General features: G+C 38.9%; 1 protein-coding gene across 4 annotated transcripts in view; it reads left to right on the forward strand.

Annotated features, from left to right (window-relative positions):
• The window catches only part of opn5 (opsin 5), a 73,730-nt gene extending 55,670 nt beyond the window's left edge, over positions 1-18,060 (forward strand). For all 4 annotated transcript variants that reach the window (XM_082505370.1, XM_082505371.1, XM_082505369.1 and 1 more), the window contains 4 exons: positions 2,624-2,794; positions 4,831-5,165; positions 5,266-5,501; positions 6,935-18,060. In XM_082505370.1, the coding sequence (XP_082361496.1) occupies positions 2,624-2,794; positions 4,831-5,165; positions 5,266-5,501; positions 6,935-7,001 (809 nt within the window). In that variant the 3' untranslated portion in view covers positions 7,002-18,060. The remainder of the gene's footprint in view (positions 1-2,623; positions 2,795-4,830; positions 5,166-5,265; positions 5,502-6,934) is intronic.
• The last annotated feature ends 1,312 nt before the right edge of the window (positions 18,061-19,372 follow it).

Consider the following 19,372-nt stretch of genomic DNA (forward strand, 5'->3'; position numbering starts at 1 on the left):
TTTTTTAGTAGTATGTTAGATTGCTGTATTATAATTAAAACCCATATTAGGATGTGAGGTTAGCATATGTGGAAAAATTCAATTATCCTTCTGGGAACTTTATAATGACTGTATCTAAGCAATATTAATGCAAATATTGCTTAGGTTTGTGCAAGCTTTTTATAAAATACATAATAATAATAATGGATTGCATTTATATAGTGCTTTTCTAGACACTCAAAGCACTTTACAATTCCACTATTCATTCACTCTCACACTCTCAAATCTTAATATAAAATGAGTAACAGTAGGGTGGAGATTGAGTAAGGCTGCACTTTTTATAGCGATCTCGTATAGAAAACTATTCCGCGCTTTTATAAATGGCTCCGAACCGTAGTAAAGGGAAGTCTGGCTAATATGTCGGGTTCCGTGTCGTGCTCATAACCAAGCTCATAAACTAGCATTACTTTGTTGTCTGGGTTAACTTTGCTAGTGAGAGACAGAGAGAGGCATTGAAAGGCCGCTCCAACAGAACTTATTGTTTCGGGGAGAACTCGAACACAGTGCAGTCGAGACTTAATAGCTTACTTACAACTGGGCTATGCACAGGGCTATGCCTGTCACACCCTGCCTATTAAATTAAAAAAATTTAATAATTATTTGAACAATAATTTTAAAAAATATTTTGTCACATCATTATGCGGGCTGAAAGTAGAGGTGACATGGACCGCAAGATTGAGACAGCCTCTTAATGCATGCTTTCTTTGGGTTTCCACCAGTGTGGAATTACCAAAAATTCCACGCCTAACATATGAAACAGGAAAAACTGCCATGTAATCCATTTATTTCAACAAAGTACTGTATTCTGAATACCACCTTTTTAAATGGTAACGGAATACAGTTACTCATGTTTTGTATTTTAAATACATAACGCCGGTACATTTATGCCGTTACTCCCTAACACTGACCGTGACTGTATCTTAATGGTAAGGCTCTGTTAAAAAAAGATTACAAAGACAGTTACAATTATTAAATTATGTAAATAAAGAATAACATATTGAATTTTAGGTTTAGGAATTGAGTCATTTAACTTTTGAGCATTTAAGCATTGCAGAAGGAATAGAGTGTCGAACATAAAGGGTTTGCCAACCTTTAGCTACAGTTCAACACCAACAAACACAGCAATGTTAAATGCATTACTTCAGAATCAGAATCAGAATCGTGTTTATTGGCCAAGTATATGTGCAGACACATACAGGGAATTTGGTTCCGGTAGATGGTGGCTCTCAAGCACAGCAATGTAAATCACACACACACACACACACACACACACACACACACACACACACACACACACACACACACACACACACACGTGTCTATATATACACATTACACATACATACACAAAGCTATGTAAACCAACTATAAATAACAAATCTAACTTATATACATAAAATACAGAAATGAATGAGGTGGAATGAATACTACAAAATGTACATAAGCTGCAGTTGCAGTCTGGCAGTGGGAGCAGTGTGACAGGTCAACTGTTAAGAAGGGAGATGGCGAGGGGAAAGAAACTGTTCCTGTGTCGGGTGGTCCTGCAGGCTTCTGTACTGTCTGCCAGAGGGCAGCAGATCAAAAAGTCTGTGTGCAGGGTGTGAGGGGTCTGTGATGATTTTCCCTGCCCGTTTCCTGGTTCTTGAGAGGTACAGATCCTGGATGGAGGGCAGGGGGGTGCCGCTGATCCTTTCTGCTGCCCTTACAGTCCGCTGCAGTCTGCTCCTGTCCTGTTTAGTGGCTGCTCCATACCAGACTGTGATGGAGGAGCACAGGACAGACTCAATGACCGCAGTGTAGAACTGGATCAGCAGCTCCTGTGGAAGACTGTACTTCCCCAGTTGTCTCAGGAAGTACATCCTCTGCTGGGTCTTTTTGAGGATGGAGTTGATGTTGGTCTCCCACTTCAGGTCCTGGGAGATGGTTGTACCCAGGAACTTGAAGGTCTTCACAGTTGACACAGGGCTGTCTGATATGGTCAGGGGGAGCAGAGTTGAGGGATGTCTCCTGAAGTCCACTGTCATCTCTACAGTCTTAAGAGTGTTCAGCTCCAGATTGTGCTGACTGCACCAGAGTACCAGCCGCTCAACTTCTTGCCGGTATGCAGACTCATCACCATCTTGAATGAGGCCAATGACAGTGGTGTCATCTGCAAACTTTAGGAGTTTGACAGCTGAGTTCTTGGAGGTGCAGTCGTTAGTGTAGAGGGAGAACAGTAGTGGTGAGAGGACACATCCTTGAGGGGCACCAATACTACTTGCATTCAACATTGCTTCAAGCAGTTTCTTCTATCTTTTGCTCTCCTACATCCAGTCATGTTTCTGATCTGCAGCTATTTAGCTCTGTTGTGATATGTTCCACAAGGTTTTCTCCCTGAAAAAATAGAATGTATGTTTCAATATGGTACATGTTGTCTGTTTACCATTTTCAACCAAATATTTCTCTTTGTCCCATCCCACTCCAACACTACCTTCTTTTATGATCTTTGTCTTCATCCTTTTTCTCTGCCCACACACTCTCTTTTTCTGTTCCATTTCCCTTTCACTTCTCCTTCTACTCTGTCTCCTATTTTTTTTCCTCACAGTGACAGGAAAGCCCTTTTTCATTGTGTCTAGTTTATCCCACCGCTGGCTGTTTGGCTGGGAGGGATGTCGATTCTATGGCTGGGCAGGCTTCTTCTTTGGATGTGGGAGCCTCATCACAATGACTGTGGTCAGCCTGGACCGGTATCTCAAGATTTGCCATCTCCGATATGGTGCGTAACTAACAACTCAGCAAATTTTCATAAACATCAGATGTTCATATACACTTACATACTTTAAAGGGAACCAAAGTATTTTGCCAGTATCTCAGAATTAAAAATACCCTGACTGGGAGAGCAACATGGGGTTAGTATCTTGCCCAAGGATATTTGGCATGCAGACTAGGGGTAAGCCAGGAATCGAACCACCAAGCTTCCGAGCAGTGGGTGACCTGCTCTGCCGCCTGAGCTACAGCCACCCCTGTAAACATACAAAAAGACGTACAAAAAAAAAATGAACAGAAAATGAGTGGCTGTTGCTTGAATCTTATTCGACAGATTTTACCTAACCAAACAAAAGCAGATGCAACCACCAGGTACTTACTTAATTTTCCAGTATGCTTATAAATTCACCAGTATGCTTATAAATTCACCACATAACAAGACATCCATCCTTTTTTCTCCGTTTTATCTCTGTAATTTTTTTTTAGAATTGATCTTTTTCTCATACTGAGGCTGCTGGCTTGTGACTAGCTCTGAGCTTTAGCCTCTTAAAATGTAAATTTTTAGATGGTTGAGGTAATATAAGTTTCTGATTAGGTTTATTGTTGAATGTGTTTATGATGGACCCCCTGCAAATAACTGTAATAAATGCTTTCAGTCACAGTTACAATGCTAATTTCATTTAACATGTACAGATGTTGCAAACCTGGAATATGTACAGTGGTCCCTCGCTATAACACGGTTCACCTTTCGCGGCCTCGTTGTTTCGCAGATTTTTTTTGTGCAATTATGCATGTTGTTTTTGTTTGTTTGTTTTACAGCGCATGGTGTTCTGGGTACTGATTGGCTGTAGACCATTGTCAATCAATCTCGTGCTGTGTCTCCTGTACAGTACAGAATGTGTTCAGCTTGTCAAATTTACATAAATATTTTGATCGCTAGCAGTGTGTTTCTGAAGTGCTGTACTGTATGTTTGTAAGTTTTATGTCCAACAAACACAACGTCAACGAAACGTTTTTCACCGTCAAAGGCACCTGGGGTGAAAAGTGTGAACATTTCCATGCCTGTCTGAGAAAAGTGTATAAAGTGTGTAGTGAGGAATTTTACAGCCTTAAAACATCTATAATAATTGTAAAAAAATGGCTCTACTTCGCGGATTTCACTTGTCGCGGGTTATTTTTTAGAACGTAACTCCTGTGATAAACAAGGGACCACTGAATTTGTTGATTTTCATGTAAAAAAGATATGAATAGGTCTGCAGTCTAGATCCAAACCTGTGACTATAACTACGTATTTAAATGATCACAATTTAATAAAAGGAGTTATTCCTGAATCACTGGCCATTTCTTGACAAGGTTTAGATTTACCTTCACATGAGTTATAGGCCATAAATGATGCTCTAACAAAACATCTGTAAGCCTGTATTGCACAAATATCTAGGTTCATGATCTACTGTAAGTGCTCCCGTTACTTTTTAATTTCCATTCAGTTCCCACACCATTATAGTGTACATTACTATAATGGTGTGGGAACCCCCCATCATAAACATCAGATTAAGGGGGGCTCCCCATCATCTGATCCCTGCAGTGTTTTGTGAAACAAAACAGTGCAGCACTCCACTGCACTGTTTTGTGAAGGGATGGGGCTTTTAGCCTCCAGAGTATAGTATTTGTTATTAGCCTATAACCACAGCTAAGCCGTTATAACACTGTATTGTAATTCTTTTAAATTAAATTCCTTTTCAGTCATTCATAGTCAAACACAATAATACAAATGTGTAAGATCCCAGAATTAAAATATTCCACTACAGTAGTTTAATACTTTTTTTTTGTTTACTGATGTCAACAACATACCTTTTGATGTGAAGAGTCATTGACTACAGATGATTATTTTTTTTAATACTCAGTATTTTTCTAGGAATTTTTGTAAGTCTCTTACTACATCTAATGCTCTGAATCCTTTTCACTTGTGGCATAGAAAATTAGTCTGGCAGTCAAAATGTACCATTTAACCAACATTAGTCTTGGGGTTTCTTTCTCCAATCCTAGGTGCATGGCTAAAACGCCACCACGCGTTCCTGTGCCTGGCCTTTGTATGGGTGTATGCAGCCTTCTGGGCCACAATGCCCCTGGTGGGCTGGGGAAATTATGCTCCGGAGCCCTTTGGGACCTCTTGTACCCTGGACTGGTGGTTGGCTCAAGCCTCAGTGTCTGGCCAGAGCTTCGTCATGGCCATTTTGTTCTTCTGTCTTATACTCCCTGCAGGGATGATTGTCTTCTCTTATGTTATGATCATCTTCAAGGTCAAGTCATCTGCTAAAGAAATTTCACATTATGATGCACGCATCAAAAACAGCCACACCCTTGAGATGAAACTCACAAAGGTAGGTCCAACATTAGTGATCATGGAAGTGGAACAAAGAGCAAAGATTTTTGAGTGCTACTCAGTCCAAATTTATGATCAGAATATAATTTTGTGTCCAGGTGGCAATGGTGATCTGCACAGGCTTCTTGATAGCCTGGATCCCTTATGCAGTGGTGTCAGTGGTGTCAGCATTTGGTGAGCCAGACTCAGTGCCCATCCCTGTGTCTGTTGTTCCTACGTTGCTGGCCAAATCCTCCGCAATGTACAATCCCATTATCTACCAGCTTGTGGACCTGAAAATCTCAGCCTCCTGTTTTAAGGTTATGAAGAAACAAAGGCATTTTAGAAAGTCAAGGTAAAACTAGCCTTTATACATACATAAAGACATTTTCTGAAATGTTTTAGCAGTGGGAAAATTTTTCCTTGATGCTTTCTGCTAGAAAACAATCTTTAGCCCAGAACAGATCATGGTTATAGGATTTCACCCTTTCAAAAACCTCTTTTGGAGTCGAACAAAGCCTTGGCAATCAGGATTCAAAGAAAATAATCTGTGCTCAAAACTATTTCCAGAAAAGTGTTTAGCACAAAATATAGGATTAATGCTGAGGCCTTGAGATTAGTCAGCAACCCTCTGGCAACCTCCGGTCACTGGGAGAGAATGTGTATTCATTGACTGGGAGAAATCCCAGATCCCAAATCAAAGAGTATGGTGCACCTGAAATCTCCTTGCAATTGCTTTGGTGACTAGCGGATTGCTGTCAATGATAGTTTGCATGGCACATACCAGCCTGTCTGCCATGCCATGCCAGCCTGTCTGTAAAACTTAGTAACTAATCAGCAAGCAGCAGCAAGAAACTTGGAAATATGTGATGAAAACTGGAAACAAAAGACCATGAAGACCATTTACCATGAAAGTCAATGTTGGACCTTATGAAATTTGTTGGTTACAGCGGTAAGGGTACAAGCAACTATGGGCAACCTCAGCAACCTACTACTAGTGATCAAAACAATCACAGGGAGATTTTTGCAATGTATTCTGTTTTTGACCAGTTTCACGTAGTGACAGTATGGAACCGCCCCCAGTCACCTGCCAGCTGGCCACATCTGGAACATTAGATTTTTCCCTAGTAATCAGTGCTTATTAGAGGGCCAGTGACTGGTTTCTAGGCCTGAGTGACTAGGTCATAGCAATCTATTTCACAGCACTACACAGAAAAGCAACCTTTAGCAACAACTTACAGTTGGTCAGGGAATACTCATTTTTCTCTTGTGACCTGTGGTTTCTAGGTGGTCTGGTTGCCCACTGACCTCTAGGTTTGTGTGATTGGGGCCTTAGGTTTTGGAGCAACCTCTATAAGGTTAGGAATGAGTTTTATTTTAGCCACATGCTAAATAGGTACATTTCATAAAGTAGAGACGCAAGCCTTTAGGGATTGCGTCAGGAAGGGCATCTGGTGTAAAAAATCAGATCATATATGTGGAACTACCTGTTTAGCTGCCCCCCTTATGTACTTGGGGGCAGCTAAAAGAAGCTAGTTAAACTTTCAGATAATATCCCAAATCTTTTGATTATAGTTTTTATTGTTGAAACCTTTTGCATTTGGGTGTTTCAAATTGACAGAAAAGTGGACATTAACCAAACCGAAGCCAACCCTACTGGTAAACAATGACCTTAGATAGTTTAAAAGTTTTATACTTAAAGGTTTGCTTCCCAATTTTTATTTTTTGCTTGTATATTGGTGAGCTTTTTTGGTCTGACTATTCTATCATATGTTCACATCTCTGCAGGTTCTATGCCATCTCTGGCTCATTAAAAGAAACACCACCAGCCAAAGAGGTCCACATTGAAGTGTGAGACAAATGTGAAGCTACATGACTTCTTTTTACCGCTTGTATTTTGGACAGTTGGACTTGTTCCCTGTCCTATGTGCTCTACCAATCACTCTCGACATTTTCTGTCACATTATGGACTGCATACATTTGTTCCCAAGTATCACAGCTTGGTTTTGCACCCACACCGGATATCCATGTAACCCTCAGCTCCCAACTTCTTACTTGGAAAACATCTTTCCTATGTGGTGTTCTTCCCATGTGGTCACTTGAATGGTGTTGTTTTACATTGGCAGTGTGCATGTGATAAACCCACTCTTTCAGCTCCCTCCCCCCCATTATTACAGACACATTGTTTGTCAATGTTATTAGCAAACAATGCACATCTTACTGACTTACCAGCATTTTTGCTACCAGCTCTTCGCCACTGTCAACCCAAAACTTAAGATATACCTTTTTTGGTGGAGAAAAAAAAGGTAAAACTATTACAAATATTTCAAAGGTTTAATTTAAGCATATTTCAAATGCTCAACTGCAATTTAACACTGCAACAACCTTAGCACATGTAAGTCATGTGCCAGTGTGGCCTCAAGCTCAAAGTATCTTTACTGTTGTCCTTCGTACTCTTACACGTGTGGCTTCTATACTGTAAATATATATCAAAAGCAAAAGGTACTGGATCACCTTACTTTCTATGTTTTCTTCAGCTTTTTACTACACAGAACCGGTTATGTCACTTTGATTCATAAAAGTAGTTAAACTAACATTGTTACTTTTAAAACAAAGCCAATTTATCTAATTGTAGTGAATTTTTGCAGAAACCAATCATTTAAAGTGACAACACCTAAAGTTTTTTTAGTTCTATTTTTCAATATTGTGGTAATGGGCACAGAAATAATAATAGTTAAATCAGGGACCATTTTTATTGTGTTCATTGTTGGGTGTCTTTTTTGCTAATGCAAGAAATAACAGGATTCATTAAAGAGTAATGCTGAGAATCAAATTTAAAAAAAAATCTTGTACATGTGTAATAAGTATGAAATTATAGCTCAGAGGCAATGAGCTTTATCTTAGCAGAACAACAAGTAACACTACTACTACTTGTTTAATCCAGGTACCAGTTCATAAGTCAAAGGTGATAAATTATTGTTTCTTGGGCAGTTGTGTACTAAAACCAATTGTAACATTTGTTAAAGATGTAGTTTGAGATTTCAATTAGTCAGCTTTTGATTTCTCTGTAGACTAGATTTTCAACTTTTAGACTTTTCATCTAGCCTTTTCTCCTTGACTGCATTTTTTGTACATTTGTGTTAAGCTAATTTTGTTTCTCAATTGTAGCTTCATACTTATAGATAAACGAGAGTGACATCTCTCAGTTGACTGAGAAGACGTCTAATTTAAGCATCGTGTGAGACAGTGCTATTGCTGGCAGTTAATTGGCTAGCTAGCAATTGCTTGCTTGCCATTGCTACTTATATGCTAATAGAATTGCATCCAAGCATTGGGAAGTCATTTATATCTAACTCTGTGAGTTCTAAGTCATTATCAGTGATGACCTTAGTCATGCTTGTGTATTCCTTCCCTTAGCATAGCCAAATACCTACCCAAAGAGATATAAACATGGTACCATGAATCTCCCATTAGGCCCCAGAGGGTGAAAAACTGTCAATGCGTTTTTCAAAAATTATGACTAGAAGCATGTTGCTATCAGCAATCTTCTCAACTTGGGTGTATTTGGTTTATTATTTTATGTTTCTGCACATACTTGAGGTCTCTCATTTATGAAAATGTTTATGGAATTTATGTTTAAAGGTCACATGTATGTTTCAGGATGGAATATAACCAATGGTTAGAAATGTGCTTTACTTGTTTTAGCATTAATAGCTTACACAGCTTAACTCCACAATAGCTACTTTGTTATGGGTGAAGAAATGAGACTGAAATGGTCGATTCTCCACTGGCAAACACAGGATCTCTTTGATGCTCTGAACATTCAACGGCAGAGTCACCTGGAAATGAAATAGATCGAGTGGGTGGAATCAGATCTGCTTGCATCATTAGAGTAAATCAAATTTCACTGTGCTGGCAAACAAAGATGGAGACAAAGTGGTTGATCGATTGATAATATGAGTCTTACACCTGAGGAAAGTCCTCATAATGAAGTGTTAATTATCTTTTGAGATGGGCTGAGGTATCATTTCTGATTAAATAAATCTAATAATTATGATAAATAGATTACTAATTCGCAGATTGTTGCTAAAGTCTTGCATGTCAGGCATACTTGAAGTCTGTATCTTCATATTTTGACATATTTTAACATTTGTTAATTTTTTAGAATGAAGATTATAGTTATGACTAATGACCTTTACATTTTTTGCGTTAAAAAAGTACTATAGCAGTTAGGGCTGGGCCATATTACAGGGAGTGCAGAATTATTAGGCAAGTTGTATTTTTGAGGAATAATTTTATTATTGAACAACAACCATGTTTTCAATTAACCCAAAAAACTCATTAATATCAAAGCTGAATGTTTTTGGAAGTAGTTTTTAGTTTGTTTTTACTTTTAGCTATTTTAGGGGGATATCTGTGTGTGCAGGTGACTATTACTGTGCATAATTATTAGGCAACTCAACAAAAAACAAATATATACCCATTTCAATTATTTATTTTTACCAGTGAAACCAATATAACATCTCCACATTCACAAATATACATTTCTGACATTCAAAAACAAAACAAAAACAAATCAGCGACCAATATAGCCACCTTTCTTTGCAAGGACACTCAAAAGCCTGCCATCCATGGATTCTGTCAGTGTTTTGATCTGTTCACCATCAACATTGCGTGCAGCAGCAACCACAGCCTCCCAGACACTGTTCAGAGAGGTGTACTGTTTTCCCTCCTTGTAAATTTGATGATGGACCACAGGTTCTTAATGGGGTTCAGATCAGGTGAAAAAGGAGGCCATGTCATTAGTTTTTCTTCTTTTATACCCTTTCTTGCCAGGCACGCTGTGGAGTACTTGGACGCGTGTGATGGAGCATTGTCCTGTATGAAAATCATGTTTTTCTTGAAGGATGCAGACTTCTTCCTGTACCACTGCTTGAAGAAGGTGTCTTCCAGAAACTGGCAGTAGGACTGGGAGTTGAGCTTGACTCCATCCTCAACCCGAAAAGGCCTCACAAGCTCATCTTTGATGATACCAGCCCAAACCAGTACTCCACCTCCACCTTGCTGGCGTCTGAGTCGGACTGGAGCTCTCTGCCCTTTACCAATCCAGCCACGGGCCCATCCATCTGGCCCATCAAGACTCACTCTCATTTCATCAGTCCATAAAACCTTAGAAAAATCAGTCTTGAGATATTTCTTGGCCCAGTCTTGACGTTTCAGCTTGTGTGTCTTGTTCAGTGGTGGTCGTCTTTCAGCCTTTCTTACCTTGGCCATGTCTCTGAGTATTGCACACCTTGTGCTTTTGGGCACTCCAGTGATGTTGCAGCTCTGAAATATGGCCAAACTGGTGGCAAGTGGCATCTTGGCAGCTGCACGCTTGACTTTTCTCAGTTCATGGGCAGTTATTTTGCGCCTTGGTTTTTCCACACGCTTCTTGCGACCCTGTTGACTATTTTGAATGAAACGCTTGATTGTTCGATGATCACGCTTCAGAAGCTTTGCAATTTTGAGACTGCTGCATCCCTCTGCAAGATATCTCACTATTTTTGACTTTTCTGAGCCTGTCAAGTCCTTCTTTTGACCCATTTTGCCAAAGGAAAGGACGTTACTTAATAATTATGCACACCTGATATAGGGTGTTGATGTCATTAGACCACACCCCTTCTCATTACAGAGATGCACATCACCTAATATGCTTAATTGGCTTTCGAGCCTATACAGCTTGGAGTAAGACAACATGCATGAAGAGGATGATGTGGACAAAATACTCATTTGCCTAATAATTCTGCACTCCCTGTATACCGTTCACGGTAATACCGGTACAATGTTAGGCAACGATAAGAAAATAAAATATCGCGATAGAATATGGGTAAAAGGCGCATGCGCAGTGCTTTTGTTTTCATACACATGGCTGAAAAAGCATGGCGGAAACGGAGAATAAGAAGGGAGAAAGCGGATCATTGAGTGAAACGGATGAATCAGAAGTGGTTTGTAAAAATGGTGCAACTTCAGTGGTGTGGAACTGGTTTGGTGTTTGTCCGTCAAATACACACCTAAGCACTTTGTTTTTTGTAGAACATGCAAGCGGGCAGTCGTTATTGCCGTATTTGTCGGACTAAGGTGCTTGTAAATCTGGGAGTAATCTGGGTCCTAAACTCCGTCAAACGAACACTGCAGCATCACTGAGAGTTAAAAACTGTCTAAATTCTTTCATCTTTAATAAAACGATCAGCATTGCTGCTTTACCAGACGTAACTATGAAGTTTAACATCCAGGCATCCATGAAAACAGAATTTATTACATTTAACAGAGTTAGAAGTTAGCAGGAAGTTATCAGAAGTTAGCTCGCTAGTTTTGCTAGTTACCTAAGCATGATATAGCATGTTCTGACTGAGAGATTTCTGAAAAAATTCAAACGTACAGCTCTGCTATCACTTCCAACATAAATGAAGACAGGAAACTAAACAGCAGTGACATTTGTAAGGTTACTGAAGTTGGGCTAGCTGGTATATAATGATGTGCTACGTGATCGCTAGCGACACAGCTATGTTAGCATAACATAAACAGTGAAGCTGGAGGATGAACGCTCACTTTTCCACTCGATAAAAGTTAACGTGAAGGTTCCTGATAGTTAGAGACAAATGCAATCGCATGGCAGGATGCTGTAAACGGACCAAACTTCAGTCAGGAATCAATGGTACAGAAGTGGAGGAAGCAAGAAGAATGAGTTGAATTAAGTTTGATTTATCTGACTGCTTTGTTCCGCTTAATGTGTCTTATAATCCTGTGCACTTTATGGTCCGAAAAATATGTATTTGACTTTTTTATTTGGCACACTGCAGTTTAATGTTGCAAAGCACCTGTTTTTAACTTCAGTGGATATTATACATGGTTATGCTCAGGATATGTCAGCCCATTTCTACTGGAAATGTTTTTTGGTTAAACTTTCAGCAAAGAATTTGCATTTGCACTGTTAAATTTTTATATAGGTTTAATGCACATAAAAAACAGCTGCTTGTTTAAGTGAAAATAAATGGATGGGCTTTTTTTTGCGCTAGTAATGTTGTGGAGTTGTATTTTGTCTCGCATCAATTATATTGTCAGTTATATCGTTATCGCAAATTTTCAAATCTATATCGTGATAAATATTTTTGGCCATATCGCTCTGCTCTACTAGCAGTTTTGAAAAGGACTTGTCTTGGCTTATTTACATTGACATGTTACAAAATGGCATTTACTATTTTGTTGTTTTTACCTTTAATGTATGACTTTAAGAGCTAATTATGTATGTCTCTTATCGTGGTTAATGTAGCAGATTCCTGAGCAAAATAGCAAAAAAAAAAAAAAAAGTTATAGATCAGTTGCTGGATTCTGGAACCTCGCTTTGACTTATAGGTACCTTTTAGTTTTTAGGGCTTTAATTTAACAGATCACCAAAAGTTGGATTGTGGTAAAAATAAATAAATAAAAATGTTTATTAAAGCAAAAATGTCTTACATCAAAAATAAAGGGATGCGGGTGGTATGGGACACCATGCAGAGACTCAGCAGCCACTTTCTCTTCCAGTCTAGAATTAAATGCACATAGTGTTTTTAACGCTGGTTTCTTGCTTTGAGAAACTTACATTCTTGGATTCATTTTCTGTGTTTCCTCTTTAGCCACATAAATGTTATTTACCTTACATTGCAAGATGTAATGTGGAGTTTTCCTTTATAGAACAGCTTTATCTTTAAAGCTACTGATTCTAAATGTATGTATTTTAATAAGGTTTTAAAATTTGCTAAAGAGATTTTAAAGAAATTTATTTTTACTCAATAGAATTTGAAGAAATAAGCTGCTCTGACTTAATGTTCGAAACATCTGTGTATTCTATCAACACAATAGTCAATCATCTGAAGTTGAACTAGAGCTGGGCCATATTTCAGTGTAAAAGCCAATTTTACCACAAGATTTTGCAGTTTGTGAGGTGAGTCAAAGCAAGTTGTTAAGACATATTATTTAGAATGGGCTAGGAAAAGTCAAAGCCCCTCAATGAACTGGGAGAAGAATTAAAAAGAAACATGTAAAGTTAAAAGAACAGCCGCACACGTCCGTTGGTGGTAAACATTTTTGTCAGAATTTGCAGATGATGGTTACAAAAATGACCTTTAAAGGTGGTTAGTTTCACCCATAACCAATATGCTGGTCACGTTTAGGAGCTAAAAAAAAACGATCACAAGTTCACTTAACCTTTGGTCAAATTGTGTCACTTCAGCAAAGGAAAAAAATCAATTTTAACATGGATTTATAAATGTTTAAATGCAGTTTTATAAAATATGTAAAACTGAGCCGGTTTGTTTTTTAACAGGCAGAGATGACTTTGACTGTATAAGACACTTCTGAAAGCACTGGGTTTTTTATGTGTGTGTACATGTTTACTGTTGTTCAAGTGACATACAGGAAGTGCAGAATTATTAGGCAAGTTATATTTTTGAGGAATAATTTTATTATTGAACAACAACCATGTTCTCAACGAACCCAAAAAACTCATAAATATCAAAGCTGAATGTTTTTGGAAGTAGTTTTTAGTTTGTTTTTACTTTTAGCTATTTTAGGGGGATATCTCTGTGTGCAGGTGACTATTACTGTGCATAATTATTAGGCAACTTAACAAAAAACAAATATATACCCATTTCAATTATTTATTTTTACCAGTAAAACCAATATAACATCTCCACATTCACAAATATACATTTCTGACATTCAAAAACAAAACAAAAACAAATCAGCGACCAATATAGCCACCTTTCTTTGCAAGGACACTCAAAAGCCTGCCATCCATGGATTCTGTCAGTGTTTTGATCTGTTCACCATCAACATTGCGTGCAGCAGTAACCACAGCCCACTGTTCAGAGAGGTGTACTGTTTTCCCTCCTTGTAAATCTCACATTTAATGATGGACCACAGGTTCTCAATGGGGTTCAGATCAGGTGAACAAGGTGGCCATGTCATTAGTTTTTCTTCTTTTATACCCTTTCTTGCCAGGCACGCTGTGGAGTACTTGGACGCGTGTGATGGAGCATTGTCCTGCATGAAAATCATGTTTTTCTTGAAGGATGCAGACTTCTTCCTGTACCACTGCTTGAAGAAGGTGTCTTCCAGAAACTGGCAGTAGGACTGGGAGTTGAGCTTGACTCCATCCTCAACCCGAAAAGGCCTCACAAGCTCATCTTTGATGATACCAGCCCAAACCAGTACTCCACCTCCACCTTGCTGGCGTCTGAGTCGGACTGGAGCTCTCTGCCCTTTACCAATCCAGCCACGGGCCCATCCATCTGGCCCATCAAGACTCACTCTCATTTCATCAGTCCATAAAACCTTAGAAAAATCAGTCTTGAGATATTTCTTGGCCCAGTCTTGACGTTTCAGCTTGTGTGTCTTGTTCAGTGGTGGTCGTCTTTCAGCCTTTCTTACCTTGGCCATGTCTCTGAGTATTGCACACCTTGTGCTTTTGGGCACTCCAGTGATGTTGCAGCTCTGAAATATGGCCAAACTGGTGGCAAGTGGCATCTTGGCAGCTGCACGCTTGACTTTTCTCAGTTCATGGGCAGTTATTTTGCACCTTGGTTTTTCCACACACTTCTTGCGACCCTGTTGACTATTTTGAATGAAACGCTTGATTGTTCGATGATCACGCTTCAGAAGCTTTGCAATTTTGAGACTGCTGCATCCCTCTGCAAGATATCTCACTATTTTTGACTTTTCCGAGCCTGTCAAGTCCTTCTTTTGACCCATTTTGCCAAAGGAAAGGAAGTTGCCTAATAATTATGCACACCTGATATAGGGTGTTGATGTCATTAGACCACACCCCTTCTCATTACAGAGATGCACATCACCTAATATGCTTAATTGGTAGTAGGCTTTCGAGCCTATACAGCTTGGAGTAAGACAACATGCATGAAGAGGATGATGTGGACAAAATACTCATTTGCCTAATAATTCTGCACCCCCTGTATTTGACCCTTTTGTTTCACAATGTTCAGTCCAATGTTGTGCTCAACAAAAACACGCCAGTGTCAATCACAGTTAGCTTCTCTACAAGTCATCTAAATATGGCACATGTAGAGCTAGAAAGCTGAAAGCCAATAAATGAGGTTTACCACTCACAGAATGTACCTATTTTATTACTTATTTTCTTTTTAATCAAGTCTTTATAACTAGACCATTTTTAAGTTCAGAACACAGAGAAAACTAGTATAATTAAGCCAGTCGGCAACAATTTTACAGTTTGAGCAACCCAATCCGGTCAAATCCAATCAAGGCGTTCTTTTATACGATTGGATGTAGGGGACTGCATTGTATTTTTGTATTTTAATGTATTTTTATATTGTGCATAACCAGCTGCACTTTACAATATATATTCTTGATAAAATCTTCACAGAGGTATTCAAAACGTGGTGTATATTGCAGGCTGTTGTATTAGATTACCTTTGGTTCTCCTTTGTTCTCAGTTTCCTTGGTAGGTTTTTAGCTCCCTACCTGCATCTATAAATGCTTGTTGACGTATTTATGAATTATTTGACTTATAGTGTACATATTACATTGGCTTAAATTTATTTAAATACTTTTGAGAGAACTGTTCTATTTCTTCATTCCTCTTTTTGTTTTTGAAAAGATGTTGTGATTTCAGTTGTGTCTGCATGGGTGAGTTTTCTTTAAGAGTCAGGAATGATCCAGCTGATGATTATGCACAGAGAAAAATTCGAACACAGGTTGTCATCTGGTTGCCCCTCAGTTCATGTGTAAAATCTTTCGCATCCATTACGAAGTTTGCAAATGAATTATTTGAAATCCTGAATGCCTGGCCTGTCGGATAATGATGACTGTATTGGTGTCTTGTTTGGCTTAGAGATAAATCTCAGGTATTGGCTGTTAGTTGTTTTAGTGTTTTGCTAGACTTTTCAGAATGAGGTCAAAATGTGTAAATTGTATTGCAGAAAGAACAGGGAATTTGAAACGTTTGAATGTTTGTAATGCAGTTTATTGGCACACAGTAAAATATAGATGTAATGTGGTTTTGAGCAAGTAACAGAACTAAAACTACATTAAAAAGTCAAAACAACATTAAATCAATTGATAAAGATGAAAAACGGTTATCAGTATTACTACTACTACTAATAATGATAATACCAGAGCAAAATATTTAGAAATTGAGATATTTTTGGCAGTAATGAGACACCATACATAAGGCACATGTGGTTATTTTGTTTGTGTGGTTTGACTACCTTCAAAACTCTACAGTGGGAAAGATTACCTTTATCTTATGCCAATGTCAGTAGAATTTGTAGGTTTACTATATTCATTTTTAGTCTAACTTAAATTTAAAAGCCCAACTTAAATTATTTTTATTTATTTTATTTTTCTGTCTCAAATTGTGATTCTAATGATTCATTTCAAAAGCTCTTTAAGGTGTCAGTCACACAGACCTACAGTATAGATCATTTGGCAACCATATGGCAACCTGGGGTTCAGATGTAGATTTCACAGCGACAGTGAGCAACCTCTTGCAACTGGTTGGCAAATACTTATTTTTCTCTTGTGCAGTTTCCAACTGGTCTCTAGGTCTGTTAGTCTAATACAAACACTGTATGCACATGACACTGTGTCCTCCAAAGAAAATCAAACGTGATATAAAATGTTGCTTTTATATACATTTCTATGTCTTGTCAAAAGGCTCACATATAGTGCCCAAAAAGTTGATTCCATTGATCTGAACATCAGTGGAAGAAATGTTTCAGTCATTGTGCAAATGTACTGTTTATAAGGTTGGGAAAACCTGCAGTCAGCTGAGACTGAAGAAGTCACTTGGATGAGTGACGAAACGTTTCTCCCACTGTAAACGATGTCCAGATGAACAGAATCAACTTTTGGAAATTTCCGTACCTGGATGATTGAGCATGCATCAAGACTAGGGATGGGTCTTGCCATTATGGCACCGGTTCTGACATAAACGGTAGTAACCAGACCGAAAAGCAGTGCACATTTCGGTGCTTTATTTCGGTGTTTTTTTTTCCTGAGATGTCACACACTTTGGATTCTAGCCAATCATTTTACCTTTGTGAGCGTAGTAGGCGGGCCCCGGTTCGTACGTTCTTTTAGAGCAGAGCTACAGATTAAAAATGCCCAAAGCGAAGCGGTCAAAAGTCTGGCTGTACTTCACAGCAAAAGATGCAAACTCAGCAGCCTGCAACAAGTGCTTTAAGCTGATACTGTGCAAAGGAGGTAACACCTGCGCCGTATTTGATGACTTGCTGCGAGACCGAGCACCGAGCACATCTACTGCGGGTCGGTTGCCTGTTATCGACCCGGAGTTAGCAACATCCCCCAAAAACCTGAAGATTAGAGTCCTGGCCCCTAGCCTGCCCTGGATGATGATGGCATGGCATGTTTTTGGACAAAGTTGGTGTTTTTTCCCATTGTTTAAGCACTGCTTCCAGCCAAGAGTGATGCCATAAATCCCCTATAGCTGCAGAAAAGGCTAACATTGTTATCTTTTTACAAGAAACAGCTGAACATGAGAGGTTTTTGGACCAATTTTGTGTTCTCCATTCTTTAAGCACCGGTTCAAGCACCGGTTCGAGCACCGTTTAAGCACCAGCACCGGTTCAAAAGTACCAGTTTGGTATTGGTATCGGATAAAACCTAAACGATACCCATCCCTAATCAAGACTCACATGTAGTGATGAGACTGTATAACAAATGTGTGTCGATAGTTCTGTGCCATTCCAGTGAGTAACAATTGTGTGTTTCAAGTGTATTGCACACTGAGTACCTTGTTTTGATTACCTGTTATATATTGCAATCATGCAGTAACTTGCAACTCTCTTGTGTTATGTGATTTCTTGAAAGATGGTGCAAATAAAGGTGGAACAGTGTATTGTGATGAAAATGTTTTTTTCCCCTCACTGTGTATATCTTTCAGCACTGCTCCCTCAGTCAAATACATTCTCTCTGCTTTGAGCGTTGACTAATGTGTGTTGAATTGTTACATTTAACAAATGACCTGCTTTGCATTCTGAAGATGCGAGAAGTTTCAGATGAACAGAGTAGATGATTTCAGTTTTCCAATATCTATGAGCAGCTATCAAATCCAAGTTCAGCTCTTTAAACGATATCCAGATCTCATGAAATATTGAGGGAACATTTGGCTATGAAACTCCTTTTTAGTCAATTGTCCAATTACATCTGAACATAGAGGACTATGTACAGTGGCTTGCAAAAGTATTCAGCCCCCTTGAATTTTTCCACATTGTGTCACATTACAGCCACAAACATGAATCAATTTTATTGGAATTCCACGTGAAAGACCAATACAAAGTGGTGTACACGTTAGTAGTGGAATGAAAATCATACATGATTCCAAATATATTTTACAAATAACTGAAAAGTGGGATGTGCATAATTATTTAGCCCCCTTTGGTCTGAGTGCAGTCAGTTGCCCATAGATATTGCCTGATGAGTGCTAATGACTAAATAGAGTGCACCTGTGTGTAATCTAATGTCAGTACAAATACAGCTGCTCTGTGACGGCCTCAGAGGTTGTCTAAGAAAATATTGGGAGCAACAACACCATGAAGTCCAAAGAACTCACAGGACAGGACAGGACAGGACAGGACAGGACAGGACAGGCTTAGGCTACAAAAGCAGGCTTAGGCTACAAAAAGATTTCCCAAGCCTTGAACATCCCACGGAGCACTGTTCAAGTGCTCATTCAGAAATGGAAGGAGTATGGTACAACTGTAAACCTACCAAGACAAGGCTGTCCACCTAAACTCACAGGCCGAACAAGGAGAGCGCTGATCAGAAATGCAGCCAAGAAGCCCATGGTGAGCTCTCTGTTATTGTTATTGACTGGACCATGTCTGATCAATAACCCTCTATAACTCACTGGTGATTTGTGAACATAAATCTTCCTGAAATGGACTACTTGGCAGACTTAACTCTAAAAGCTTCTGCCATTGACCTGATGACACCAGTGAGAAATGCTGTGTACAAAATCAAAATTAGGTCAAAGGAATTAGAGCTAGCTAAACGAAGGAATGTGTGCTTGTCTAAAAACCAAGGAAACCAATCAGGGCAAAGAAGTTCATACTGTACCACTTGGGATTGAGAGTCTTATGGTCAGCATAAGTCTCCTGCTAATACTCGTGTTACTGCATGACTGAATTTGACATAAACCAAATCTAA

Source organism: Aulonocara stuartgranti (assembly GCF_965226115.1).
Source record: "Aulonocara stuartgranti genome assembly, chromosome: 15".
Taxonomy (NCBI): domain Eukaryota; kingdom Metazoa; phylum Chordata; class Actinopteri; order Cichliformes; family Cichlidae; genus Aulonocara; species Aulonocara stuartgranti.